This window comes from Coffea arabica, chromosome 6c (assembly GCF_036785885.1).
Source record: "Coffea arabica cultivar ET-39 chromosome 6c, Coffea Arabica ET-39 HiFi, whole genome shotgun sequence".
NCBI classification, from domain to species: Eukaryota; Viridiplantae; Streptophyta; class Magnoliopsida; order Gentianales; family Rubiaceae; genus Coffea; species Coffea arabica.
Window position 1 is genome coordinate 10,429,405 of NC_092320.1, and position 13,416 is coordinate 10,442,820.

At 38.6% G+C, this 13,416-nt stretch overlaps 2 protein-coding genes across 4 annotated transcripts; both read right to left on the minus strand.

Annotated features, from left to right (window-relative positions):
- Positions 1-871: 871 nt before the first annotated feature.
- LOC113693891 (putative uncharacterized protein YDL057W) lies at positions 872-5,627 on the minus strand. Of its 3 annotated transcripts, none has more exons than XM_027212653.2 (8): positions 5,406-5,627; positions 5,130-5,199; positions 4,123-4,241; positions 3,312-3,394; positions 2,552-2,673; positions 2,229-2,393; positions 1,798-1,891; positions 872-1,405 (listed from the first exon to the last, which is right to left on the minus strand). In XM_027212653.2, exons 2-8 carry the CDS (start codon positions 5,143-5,145, stop codon positions 1,216-1,218), a joined length of 789 nt encoding a protein of 262 aa, XP_027068454.1. In that variant the 5' UTR covers positions 5,146-5,199; positions 5,406-5,627; the 3' UTR covers positions 872-1,215. The 3 variants fall into 3 exon arrangements, with proteins under 3 accessions (XP_027068454.1, XP_027068455.1, XP_027068453.1); XM_027212654.2 differs by having other exon boundaries at positions 5,425-5,555; XM_027212652.2 differs by lacking the exon at positions 5,406-5,627 and having other exon boundaries at positions 5,130-5,378.
- Positions 5,628-7,318: 1,691 nt separating this feature from the next.
- Positions 7,319-11,835, minus strand: LOC113692637 (probable pre-mRNA-splicing factor ATP-dependent RNA helicase DEAH5). Its single transcript, XM_027211098.2, has 2 exons — positions 8,461-11,835; positions 7,319-8,012 (listed from the first exon to the last, which is right to left on the minus strand). The coding sequence occupies exons 1-2, from the start codon at positions 11,637-11,639 to the stop codon at positions 7,619-7,621; spliced, it is 3,573 nt and encodes a 1,190-aa protein (XP_027066899.1). The 5' UTR covers positions 11,640-11,835; the 3' UTR covers positions 7,319-7,618.
- Positions 11,836-13,416: the final 1,581 nt, after the last annotated feature.

The following is a 13,416-nucleotide window of genomic DNA, read 5'->3' on the forward strand; positions in this document are numbered from 1 at the left end:
TTTATTTGAGTTTGGGTTAACAAAAGGCTAGGGACACGTGGCAGCTGTACAAATAAGGGACAGAGGGGATAGAAACTATTTTGGGGACAGGGGATTTGAAGCCGACAGGAATGCGTAACTCGAGTTGGTTTGGCCAAGTTCCCAAATAAAAGAGGAGGAAGAAGAAGAAGATTAGGTTCAAAACATCACCATCTTATGGCCATGCTGCAGGAGGCTTTTTCAGGGCGTATAGCATGATTTATGTTCACGTACTTGCCAATGGAAGGAAAAAGGAAACCAAGCAGCCGGGAAGAAGATTCACAAAATCACACGACCAAGCTCCACAAGTCGAGCAATTTAAGACATCAAAAGCTGTTTCTTTCCCGAGCCAAAAGGCAAAAAAATATAAACTCATCGAGCCAATCTTGCTCTCCCATGAACGAATTGATCGGACTGGGAACGAGCATGAAGAAATTAAGCGAGCTCGTTCGCTAAGTTGATTTATCATATTGGTCTCCACTTTGATCCCAAGTCACTTTGTTAAAAAAGTCATTGAAGAATTCACTTCCAAGTCAGATTTTCATAAACAATTCGGTGATAGACTAATGGAGAAACATTCAGCCCGGCATTAATTATATGACTAATTCACCTCCGGTTTAACAGCAAAACAAGGGTCCAATTTATGCAATTCTTCACTATCAAAGATATCAACCGATTACACCAAAAAAATGGGAAAAAAAAAAAAAGGAAAAAATTTTGCTACTACTCATAAGGGTAGACAATACTGGACAGGCGATAGCTTACGGCTACTAAAAATAATAGCCTAGTGTGTGAGCACAGGAATGAACCGCTTCCAACGCTCAGACGGTGCAGCAGCACAATTAATCTGTAATTTGAACTGAAAAGGTGCTAATGATGCTTATGAACCACAAAATACTAGTAGCATGAAGAGCTCGTGTTACGTACTTGGAATCAGATATCTTCCGAAGTACATGTATGAAGTCTACAAGAATTTAATGGCAGCCTTCACAGCTTCACACTCTTTCTCGAGCACTATTGAAGAATTGCTCCACAAGAGGTCAAGAATGCTTGAAAACTGTAAGCTTTGTAACGTAAAGCTAATACACAAGCAATTTTCATGGCTGATTAGGCCAAGTAAGTCTAAAATACCGACTATTCAGCTTCTTGGAACCGTTGGTGTAAATTTGAAAGGCCATCTGACTCGGTTAAGGCTACTTACTGGCCTCCTGCAAGGCCTTCTTTAATGAAAGGCAGAACACCAGAAGTTAGTTCAGCTTGATGTGAAGTATAACTGTGGTCGGCACCTTCAATAATGTGCAACTTGTGATTTGGTATGATCTTTGCAAAATCCAAGGCATCTTCCACAGGGATAATTTCATCGGCAGACCCATGCACCGTTAATACCCTGTACAAACGCATATATTGAGCGGGTGAGCAGATAAGAGTTACTCATTAATAGGAGATTAAAATCTATGCGTCTGCCTCAACTACATTATCAATACATGTTAACAAAAGTCCTATGTTATATATATGTAATTACATATTTAACCACCGATGTATCTCAGTTTCGGGTATTTCATGCTGTTCCCAAATTACGCAGAATTCTTTCTCGCACTAGAAAACAAAGTCACTTTACGCGGCGCAGAAGCTTCATGAAAATCTTCAATTTTGTCGAACACCATTTCTGTGTTTTTGGTTCATGTGATTGAGGCGGTAATGGGATAACTTATGAAGGCTCAAAACAGCCAGGTCTAAAGCAGGCTAGTAAACAACGGGGTCTAAATAAGCTACTCTAACCTGCATTCTTTGTCAATTACAAGGCACGCCTCATGCATGTTTGTGTTCAGTCGATCCATCATGCTTTCCACCGTGACACGGTATTGAACATCACCTGCATAATGAAGAACTTCATTAGCTCCACTATGAGCAGGAGTAGAAAACCATACAACATGCATTACTAAAGAGAATAATGCTTTCAAAGCACTTGTAAAGCATCAGAAAGGAAAGATGAATTTGCAAACGGGGAATTCGTTTGATAAACCGGAACTTTTTACTCCATGTAAAAATTGAATACCCGTGTAAAACAAGTAAAGCACAGAAAAATGCAACATGGGGTCCTAAGCAGTAGGTCCTGCTCATATTCTTTTTCCCTGAATTTAGAGCCATAAATAATCAGGTGGTGAACAGTCAGATGCTAGATAATCATTACAATGCGTTATTAAAATTACCAGCTCCACTTTTAACATCAATATGGCCATCTTTCTTGATTCTTTCCAAAAAGTCTTTTCCCAGTCGCTCCTCAATGCCCCTATCCAGTTTGTAACGGCCAGACACATTGATCACATTGCAAATATCATGATATTTAGATGCATATAGCAGCACAATATTGCCACCTGCAATTTAAAGCACCAAAAGTTGTATCATCTAGTCAAAACCAATTTAAAAAATTAAGTATAAATATACATGCACAGAGTTCTCATGATTTACAACTTATGTGCGTGCATTAATTTCTATCAAATATGTTTCACACTATTTCAAAAAGTTTGCACACCTTTACTGTGCCCAAGAATTGCAGTAATCCTACGGTTGGCTGCAATGAAGTACTCAACCACAGATCGCAAGTCCTCAACCTCTCTCCAATAGTTGCCATACTGAAATAAGCCTTCACTTTCTCTGGAAATGAATAATTGTGATGAGAGGTTAGTAGAATCTATCCATACAATTGCCAGAAATAATAACCTCAACTAAATCTCAGGGTCCCTGACGAAGAGGAGATCTAGCCAAAATAAAGCAAGTGCTAAACAGTACCCTTTTCATTGCATCAAACTCTCAGAAGCATAAAGAATTTCAGGCAAAATTAACATCTTGGAGCAGTATAAATTCCTAAATTAGATTGCACTGACCAATTAAGTATAGAGCTAATTAGACAAACTCTTTACAATGGCCCAATTGAATAAGCTCTTTACAAATAATTATGTAATTAAACCAATTAATCACTAATGTACAAGGGTTGGTTACAGCCCATAAGAACCCTAAAGCCATACTTTTTCAATTTAAGGTAAGAAATCAATGCTGGAGTGAAGGGAGCACATTACAAGCAGCTCATTAACCTGGGAAATCATGGCATTGAAAAGCACAGTATTAACCAATTAAAAGGTAGTATCCATTTGTTAGCTAGTGATGAAATTCCAGTATAACAAATGTGGCTGTTATTTGGACACAAATTCATCACGCAATATATTACATGCTAAAGGATAATATTCGAAAACCTGTAGAACAGTGATTAAATGAACCACAGTGATAAAGCTTACCCATTTCCAGCAAAGTCAAATCGAAATGCGCTAATGCCTTCTTGCTCTAGAGCAGCAGAAAAATTCATCATAGTCTCGTTCATCTGACAACACAAATGAAGATTAAAAGTTAGCAATCTACAACTCAGTATATTACACACACACCATATGTTGGTTGTTGTGCCATATCACAAAAAAGATATTTTAGTCAAGTACTTGGTCTAAATTGCAAAAAGAAACAACAACAACAACAACAACAATAACAATCTTAATAATAATACTAATAAAGGAAGAAGAAGAAAAGATGAAGGTATTACACAATCTTAATTATATCCATTAAGACTCCCAAATAAACCAAGATGAGCTTATTATCACTGTTTTCAGACACTCAGGATCTCTAATAAACAATTTACTGCTTGAGTCTTACATCATCACTTATCTTTTTTTGAAGAAGCGTCCTTGCACTTTCTTCTAAACTATAGACGAACTTCATTCACTTGCCTAAACTATACTACAAAACCACGTGAGCTTTATTAAGCCTTTTCAACCAAAGGAAGTCAAGTAAATCAGTATTAACAGCAAAAGATTGGGGTTACAAATGCCAGATTAGTTCTGTGTGCCACAAATAAACAAGTGCCCACCTAGCTTTCCATCAATACAGAAATAAAGAAGGGGATGCAATTCAGTAATATTCCAGCTACCATTAGATCTAAAGAAAAAGAAAAAATAAAGACATTTGGTTTTGGAAAATTCAAAGATTGAACAAAGTTGTAACTGGAAGACGGAAGACAGTAAAAGTAGGTATCATGAGCAGAATAAAAGAGCTTCCAACCTTTGAGGATCGAAATCCATGACATAAGACTACAACATCTGCAGATCCAGCATCATGGAAGACGCCCACAAGCTTTTCACCATGTTTGTTCTGTAAAGTGACTTTCTGCTGCCTAGTTACTGCAACATTATAAGTATGGATCAATTCTTATACATGTATTACCATGCCAATGTAGATATATCTTCATATTAATAGCCTAGATCTCCCACAGGATATGTTGCCGTGCAATTTGACAACACCTGCTTTCATGGCTAAATCCAGTCAAAACTCAAAACAGAACAAGAGTTGAATTTCCAGAGTCTGCCCATATAAACTGCTTAAACAGACTCAATGAAGTGCCACACAGCATTCCTCCAACTAAAGCAGTTAACAGCACGAATAAAACTCTCTAAACATAGAGCGGCGTGAAAGGAACAGTTTAACACAGCAAATTATTTAAGCTGATTTTAACTGTCTATTATTCCTAGCTTATTGGTTCAATATCTTGCATAACCACTCTGCGTACTAGTAGTTTCCATGATAAAGCTTCAGCCAGAAGTTATATTGATCCTAACACCCATAAACCATATTGCCTAGTATAATAGAAAAGCAGACTCGTATACTTTATTACTAAATATGAACAAGTATCTCTATGCTGAATTATACTTCCTTAAACAGCGAACCAAATCTTGGCGGTTTAAAAATTTGTCTTTTCATTCCTTCCCAAAAGCCATAGTACCACTCGTTTCTTTCCCCTCATCCTCTCTCCCGGGAAATGCAGAATTAGCTTAACCCTGTTTAATTTTTAAATCCATCAGTCAGTGTAATGCCCATAGTTTCAATTTGGTGTACAAAGTCATGCATTACATGCAAATGAATCATCAGAAAGTCAGCACACAAAAATAAAGCAGAAACCGGCAGACCGCATAGCCCACTGGCAGAAAAAGAAGGAGCAGCTTCAAGATGGAGACTTTTTGTGAATGTATAAAGAAAACCCCGGAACAAGAGATTTTCAAGGATTCTCTTACCTGGGTTTTCTGACATGCTGATTGATGTTTTAGCTCTGAAGCTCTGATCGGGTGAAGGAATGAATCGGACCTGATTATTGGAAAGTTTAGATAGATGAGATTTTCTGGAAAAGAAAGAACATGGGAGGACCAGATTGAAATCACAGACCCTGGCCATTCCCATGTGTCTCTGACCAATTGGTAAGAATAATGAATCCCCGTTTAAATGAAATTAAGAAGAATTTTACTATCCAAGAAAAAATGAAATTAAAAAAGAAACGAGAAAAAGAGAAGTACTAGTAGGGACTCATCTAGCCTGCTCTGTGATTTTAGCCGTCAATTCCTGCTTTGCTTGATCGGATTCTCACGACTGCAGTGGCTACCTTTCTTGTTTCTTGTTTATCAGCTCCTCGAGGATTGATTTGAGAGCTATTTTGACTGGTGGACGGATTTTATTCAGTGGCCCATTCTTTAACAGTCATTAGCAATAGAGAATCCTATTCTTCTCAATCTGGAGTCATGTTGACGCAGGCCCAAAAAATATATATATATATATATATAGTGCAAATCATCATCACATGCCGATGCCCTTAACAATCATTGTGCATAATTAATTATTTGCCGCTATACAAGGATAGTATTAATTATTTCCTAACGGATGACTAATGAACTGATGATTAGTAGTGTTACTGACTTAGCCAGCCACTATGATACACTCCAATTCGAATGTTGAAGTCCTCTAACAAAATCTTGGCGATCAACCTACGGACATTATTTTGGGCCCCCAGTCTGCATGTTAGCGACGTTGCCCCTGGCGACTAATTTCAGGAGTGCTGGAACAAAGACTCGTCCATGTTTCCGGTTGCACCCTGTAATTTCTGGAGTGATCCATGCTGCATATATCCTATCCTATAGTTTGGTTGATTTTCATCCAAGGGGAAAGTATCCATTGCTATAACAAGTCTTTGGGGGAATTGTAATTAAGCCATCTTACAAATTACAGCAAGAAATTACGTTCGCATGTCAAATCTGGTAGACCCACCATGTCCATGCTTGGGCCAGAACTCAACAGCTTATACAAGAGCAACTAATGCCATATTGCAAGGACCAAAACCTAGAAGTTTGCCCACGAGTAACTATAGCCATTCGTGAGAATATATGTATGCTTGAAGTGACTGGTCATTATCAGGGGTCTGGACTCTCAACTTGGAAAGGGTGCTTGAAGCTTCTTACCACCCTGCTGATGGTTGTGGAATAGCGGAAAATACTTTGAAGTTAGGTACTACGCTATCCTAAAATGTAGAAGGGTGCGAATCAGAACTAGTGTGGGAACTTATCCTACTCTTAATAGTGCCACACAATTTACAGGGTATAAGCAGCAATACATCTTTGGAGTCTTTAGCGTAGAAACCTGAATGCAAATGCACGATATTTTGCGCCAAGAACTACGGAGTAGGGCTGCAAATGAATCGAGCCGCTCGCGAACTCAGAATATTAAGCTTGTTAGCTCGCGAGTTTGAATATATATATATATTTTTTAATTTTTATTTAATAATAAAATTATGTATATTATATTTATTTTTTTATTTTTTATTTTCATAGTAAAATTACGTATATATCCTTAATATTTTATTATTTATTAAGAAAAAAATATTATTTTATTTATTTTTTTAAAAATAAAATAATTGTTTTTTTATTTTTTGCGAGTTCAAGGTTGGTAAAATTTAATCGAGGCTCGGCTCGATTAGTTCAAATCTCAACTCGACTTTACTCGTTTGCAGCCCTACTACGAAGTAAGCTGACAATTCTACTCCTCGTATACACCAAAACGAAAATAGGGATAAATGCTGCACAAAAAGGACGCTTTGTTGATTTTTCTGGTAGAAGAACCGGGAAGGGAGAAGCTGGAAGCAAAGATAAGGGACGTGAAGGTAATGAAAACCCAATCCCAGTTAAAAAGAGGAGATAAAAAATCCTTGCAAATCCTTGCTCCTGCATAGTTAAGGGACACCTAAGAGACTAGAAGACCATAATGTGACGTCGTATCTCATCCTATGCACGTTGTCAACTTGAGACTGAAGGTGCTTTTTCCCCAGTAACAGCATCAAAAAATCAAGTTTAACAGCAGCATACGCTGAGACAACTTTTCATTGTGCCACAGGTATACAAAGACATCAAATGCATGACGCCATAACCAATATAGAAGAATATGTCGTTCAAAAAGTGACATTTCCAGCTTTATATGAGATAAACCACAGCACATATGCAACAAGGCACCAGCACGGGTGAATAACCCCTCTGTTGGGGTCATTAAAGGGCTTTCAAAGGTAAAATGTGGACTCTTCAAAAGGAAAAAAGAATTTCCCAAATTTACAACAATTAGGCCTACAAGACAGGAACAAGAGTGACAGTCTATGATACAATTCAAGCACAAGGAAAAAACCCAATTCCAATCACTTCGCCAGAAGTGGCTTGTAATATCTGAAACGTGGTTATACAGCAAAGACAAATCAAGCCCTCCTTTTACTGAGGCGCCAAGAGTTAGGCTCATGATATCTGTCATAAAGTGGTTCAATCCGTTCTTGTCTCTTGCGCTTGCTCATCTTTGTGGGATCTGACACCTTGAAAAATCTCGGTGCCAGTTCAACAAGCCACTTTGGATCTATGACTGTTACCTCACGCATATACTCTTTTGTGGTCATCACCAGCTCATGGTAGATAACCCAATCAGGTTGTCTTTGAAAAAGGGCACTGCTTGGATGAATATAAACTGGTTGGTTCTCCACCAGGGTCCTATAACCCTCTTGTGGATCCTTCCTGGCAGCATGGAAGAAGAAGCCTGCTGTAATAGCCTTCCTAATCTTGGTGAAATTCTTTCCAGCACTCACGACATCCAATTTATACCTGTACAAGAACAAAATTAATTTAGTAACAGCATCCAAGCTTCTAAGTTACAGAGGAAAGACGTAAAGAAACCGAGAATGACTGCATTACAGAAACATGTACACTAGGAATGGTTAAGCATACAAGCATGTCACAGAAATGTAACTACCAAAGTAACTGCTTGTTCACAAAAGATATGCAGTAGTATTTCTTCATCCGCACAAAAGGCAGATTGTTAACCAAGTTACTAAACCACAAGATACATAAATTTAACAAGGTTCCTTTACTATCAGGTTAAACTTGCCAAGGCGCAAAGAGAACACAGATCAAACAAATTAAAAAACAAAACAGTACCATATCTATAGCCTCAGTTAAGAAAACTTTCAAAGATTATAATGTGAACAGTCATAAACTTGAGCAGATTCCTAATCACCAACAGTGCACCAGTTTAAAGGATGAAAATACATACTTGTCCATGATGGAGAGAAGTTGCTTCCTAACATCCTGAGCCCTCCTCAAAGATCGGGACTGAACAAAGTTTTCAAAGCACCACGGACCAGAAAAGTTTTTTGCTTTCCAAGCCTCATAAACCGCAAGTAACGTCAAATGATCTCCCTCCGGCTGGAAAAATTTAGCCCTTTTCTGATCCGCTTGAGCCTGTTTTTCCCTTGGACGATAGAAGATATTTCCGGTTTGAATCATTGCAATTATTGTTAAAATCTCATCACTGCAACCAAGATCGACACTAGCTAGAAGCATCTTACATAAAGGGGGATCAAGAGGAAATTCGGCCATTTTCCTGCCCAATTTAGTAAGAAGTCCCTCTTCATCCAAAGCTCCAAGACTGTAAAGTTGTTCCATGGCAGATATGAGGGCTTGAGGAGAAGGAGGGTCCATAAAATCGAAAGACAGAAGATCATTAATGCCCATAGCTTTCATATTAAGAGTAGTTGTCCCAAGATTAATCCTCTGAATTTCTGGAATTGTGGTGGGTGGCATTTCATTGTGGAATGCACTCTCTGTGTAAAGACGATAACACTTTCCGGGTCCTGTACGTCCAGCACGTCCTGCTCTCTGTTTTGCTGAGGCTTGGGAAATTGGAGTTATCACCAACGAATCCAATCCTTGTTTAGGATTGTAAACATTCTGCTTGGCAAATCCAGGATCGATAACATAGAATATACCATCAATTGTCAACGAAGCTTCAGCAATGTTGGTTGCGACAACAACTTTTCTCTTTCCTAGAGGGGCTGGTTCAAAAATTCTTGATTGCATTTCACTTGGAAGGGCACTGTATACTGGTAAGATGATTAACTCGGGAACATTTTTACCCAGCCCTTTCATTCTCTCATAGAGACATTGACATGCATAATCGATTTCTTCCTGACCAGTTAGGAAGAGTAAAATATCACCTTCAGGCTCGGTCAAATGGATTTGCAAGACTGTAATTAGAGAAGCATCAAGGTAGTCACTTTCTGGCTGCTTAGTGTATAGTATTTCAACTGGAAAAGTTCTTCCAGGAATGGTGAAGATGTTACAGTTGAAGAAATAACCCGAGAATTTCTCAGCATCCAGTGTGGCAGACGTGACAATCAAACGAAGGTCAGGTCTCCGTTTCACAAGTTGCTTAAGCAGCCCAAAAAGCACATCAGTATGAATTGTCCTCTCATGAGCTTCATCCAGCATGACCACAGAATATTGAGACAAATTCTCATCAACCAGAATCTCCCTCAGCAACATGCCATCAGTCATATACTTGATGACAGTGTCAGGTCCAGTGCAATCCTCAAAACGGATAGCATACCCCACCTCTTCACCCAAACGGCAACCGAACTCCTCAGCGACCCTCTTAGCCACAGACATGGCAGCCACCCTCCGAGGCTGAGTGCATCCAATTTTACCCTTGGTAGTATATCCAGCCTCAGCTAAATACTGCGTAACCTGAGTCGTTTTGCCTGAGCCTGTCTCACCAATCACAACCAAAACCTGATTATCATGGACAGCCTGTATTAACTCTTTCTTTAGCTTATAAATGGGCAGGCTCTGCCTTTGCTCCTGAATAGAAAGCTTGGATCTTTGCCCAAAAGTAAGAGCTTTTCCATAGGCATCCTTTTTCCATTCTGGCATGTCATATGCTGACAATCCAACACCCCTCAACTCTTGTGCCAAATGCCTCTCGCCTGTCTCAGGCATTGGGTCTTCCCATGGTCGATTCAAATCTTTTGGAATTGAATCCAGCATTGTCCTCTGCTGCTGCTCCCTTACTTCTCTTCTCTCTTTTATTAAAGCAGACTGAAGTGCAGCAGCACGACTCAATGAGCCCTCAGGATTCTTAAAGATCTTAACAGGAGACATGTCTATGGAGTAGCGACTCTGGCCTTGTAAGAAAGCTGGCTCATCTTCGTTCAGCTCAATTTCTAGCTCCTCCTCGGCACCTTCCTCCTGATACATCAAACCATCTCCTTCATCATCATACATGGGATATTCTTTAACACCCAAAACCCCGGAAGCGATGAGTTGTTTCGCCTCCCATCTCTCAGGTGAACTCATTCTCTTCAACGGCCTCCTTGAAGGCATAGAATCATCTTCTTCATTGATTTTAATCCCTGAAAGCCCTGTTTTAGTCACAGGACCCCCATTACTATTTGGATTTGCTCTCAAACCATCATCTTCACCACTCTTCTTCAATGGCAACAAATCCTTGCCAGAATTTTGATCAACATCCCTCATTGACAAACTCAACTTCTGCCCATTCATGGAAATCACCTTCACATAAACTTCCTGATCCCTCTTTACAACATCCTTGGCATTAGTTATCCTCCTAGTTGCCATCTGGGAAACGTGGACCAATCCCTCCTTCCCTCTAAACTCATTCAGCTGAACGAAACAACCTGATTCCATCACCCTCGACACCCTCCCCTTATACACCTGATATAATTCTGGCTCATCTCCCATATGCCTACCATTGTTCCTCTCCCTTCTTTCATTGTTATCAATATCTTCACGGTCATAGCCATCTCTCCCGCTCCTCTCATGTCGACTCTGCATGTGCCTTTTCCTAGTTTCATCATTATCGTAGCCATCATCCCTTTCTCTCTTCCTATCCCTATCCCTGTCCCTACCTCTATCTCGATCTCTATCTCTATCCCTGCCCCTATCTCTATCTCTATCTCTGTCTCCATCCCTTTCTCTTTCCCTCCTCCTGCCCCTATCTCTGTCCCGGTCCCTTTCTCGTCTATCCCTGTATCTATCTTCTTCTTTCTCTTCTTCCTCTCGCTGCTTACTCCTAGCTTCCAACTGAATCTCCCGCTCCAATTCCTTCACTTTCTCTCTACTATCTGCAATCTTCAAAGCTGAATACCCTGATTTCTTTTCCTCAACCTTAGGTTCCTTCTCGGACTTAGGTTTGGGAGGCAAAATAGCATGAATAATGGTCAGCAGAGTCCGGACAAAATAATCGGGCATCTCAGCACCATTCTCTTTAAGCTTAGCATCAAACTCATCCACATTCTCACAATTTCTACCAATTTCGGTAATAAATTCAGCTAAAACCTTCTCCCCAACACCTAAATGAGTCTCGAGTTCTGAACATACCTTAGAGACGAGCGAGAGATACTCTAATTCCTTCAGCCCAGGGCCGTCCCCCATCTCCACGACGTATGAACAGCCTCAATCAATCAAGTCTTCCAGAAAACCAGCAACCGGCAAGCCGATGAGAAACAAAACCCTAGCCAATCAACTGGAGTTCGCAACCTATCTTAATCAGGAGTCCCAATAAGGAACAAAACTTAATTTAATCTCTGCAAAGAGTAGTATTTATAGACCGCCGGAGGGACGGTTCCCCCAAAAACAAAAAAAAAAAAAAAACAAATAAAAAAAAGAGAGAAAAAGGTTGGGATGGCGCGGTTTAATAAGATTTGTGATTTGTGCTCGTCGGAATTTGGGGGCTCGACTAATGCGCGGTTTCCGTTGTTTGTCGGTGGTGGTGTTTATTTATGAATCCAATACGGCAACGTTTTGGGCGCGTAAATTATCAATTCTTGTATTTAGTTATCTGTAGCAAATTGCTCAAATCGATTACAAACCAATGCATTTTTATATGCCCTAAAAAATAAAAGGCCTTTAGTACCCCTAAATGAAAAAATAATTCTTGATGCGAATTTGTTGTACTAAAATCTTTTCCTAAGACAACACAATTAAATGTTAGTAAAGTCACTCAAAAAATACAACATCAAATAATGAAAATTAGAGGTTTAAAATACTTATCATATTCTATTTTTTTTTTTTTTTGAAGATGTAATATTTTCTTCCAATAATGAGGCCCATATTCTTTTTAACACAGAAATGAGCCTGTAGGCTGTAGCCTTCCCCAATATTTGTTGCATTTGGATCAGTCGTAGTTACCATGGTTCTGAACTGAAAAAATTCATACCCTTTCTCAATTGGCTTCGGGTACCCAACCCACTTTCATATTCCATTTTTACTCCTTTTCTTTTCCTGTTTGCATCAATTTCGTTTTGTCAGTTTTTCAATTTTGTTTTTTTTTTTATGGGATCAAATGTTGTACTGTTCTTTTCCAAAAAAGGAAAATTGAAATGCTAACAACTAACAAATGATTTACCTTATAAATTTCTTACATTTATCATGTACACACATTTCATGCCAATTTTCAAGAGCTTCTATCCTAATCTTTACATAAGTTCCCATCCTATGTTATAAATAACTTAGATGATTATGTCAATGGCATCTTGATTTAGTGTGTAAAATTAAGGTTTCAAAACTTAGATAGAGATCCTGAATTTAAATTCTATTAGATAGAGATCCTGAAATTCTATTTCTTCCTTCCACCTTATTTAATCCTATGCCTGCGTTAAAAAAAAAAAAAAAAGGAAGATATCTAACATGTAAGGAAAAGATTTAAAAAAATGAAATGACATCTTTTTACTCAAGCATATTACGAGTTTGGATTTAAGTTCGCAAATTCAAACCCTGCTGTACATAGCGTTATAGGTCTTGTAGGATAAGATCTATATCAAGGCCCAAAACCAAAACCAGGTCCATTTTCTGTGTATGATCGTATGTTTCGATTTGAAATAAAACTTGCATATATATATATATATATATATATATTTAACTTGAATCCTGAATTTGATAGCGGAAACTTCTTACAAGATTAGTAATCTAATAAATCAAGAGTAAGCACATCCTATCATTTTCTAATATTACTTTTCTTGAAAATTGCTTCTCAAGTACTCAATAGTTATTAATTTTTCATTATATAAGTTTTACACGTGGTTCTTGTCTTGTAAACTCAATAAGTACCAAATTTGACTTTGGATTTAGATGAGTCAATAAATTATAGTAATCTAAAGGTAGGAAAACTCGATGGTTCCTTTAATGCATTATTCCCTCAATTTGTATTCCT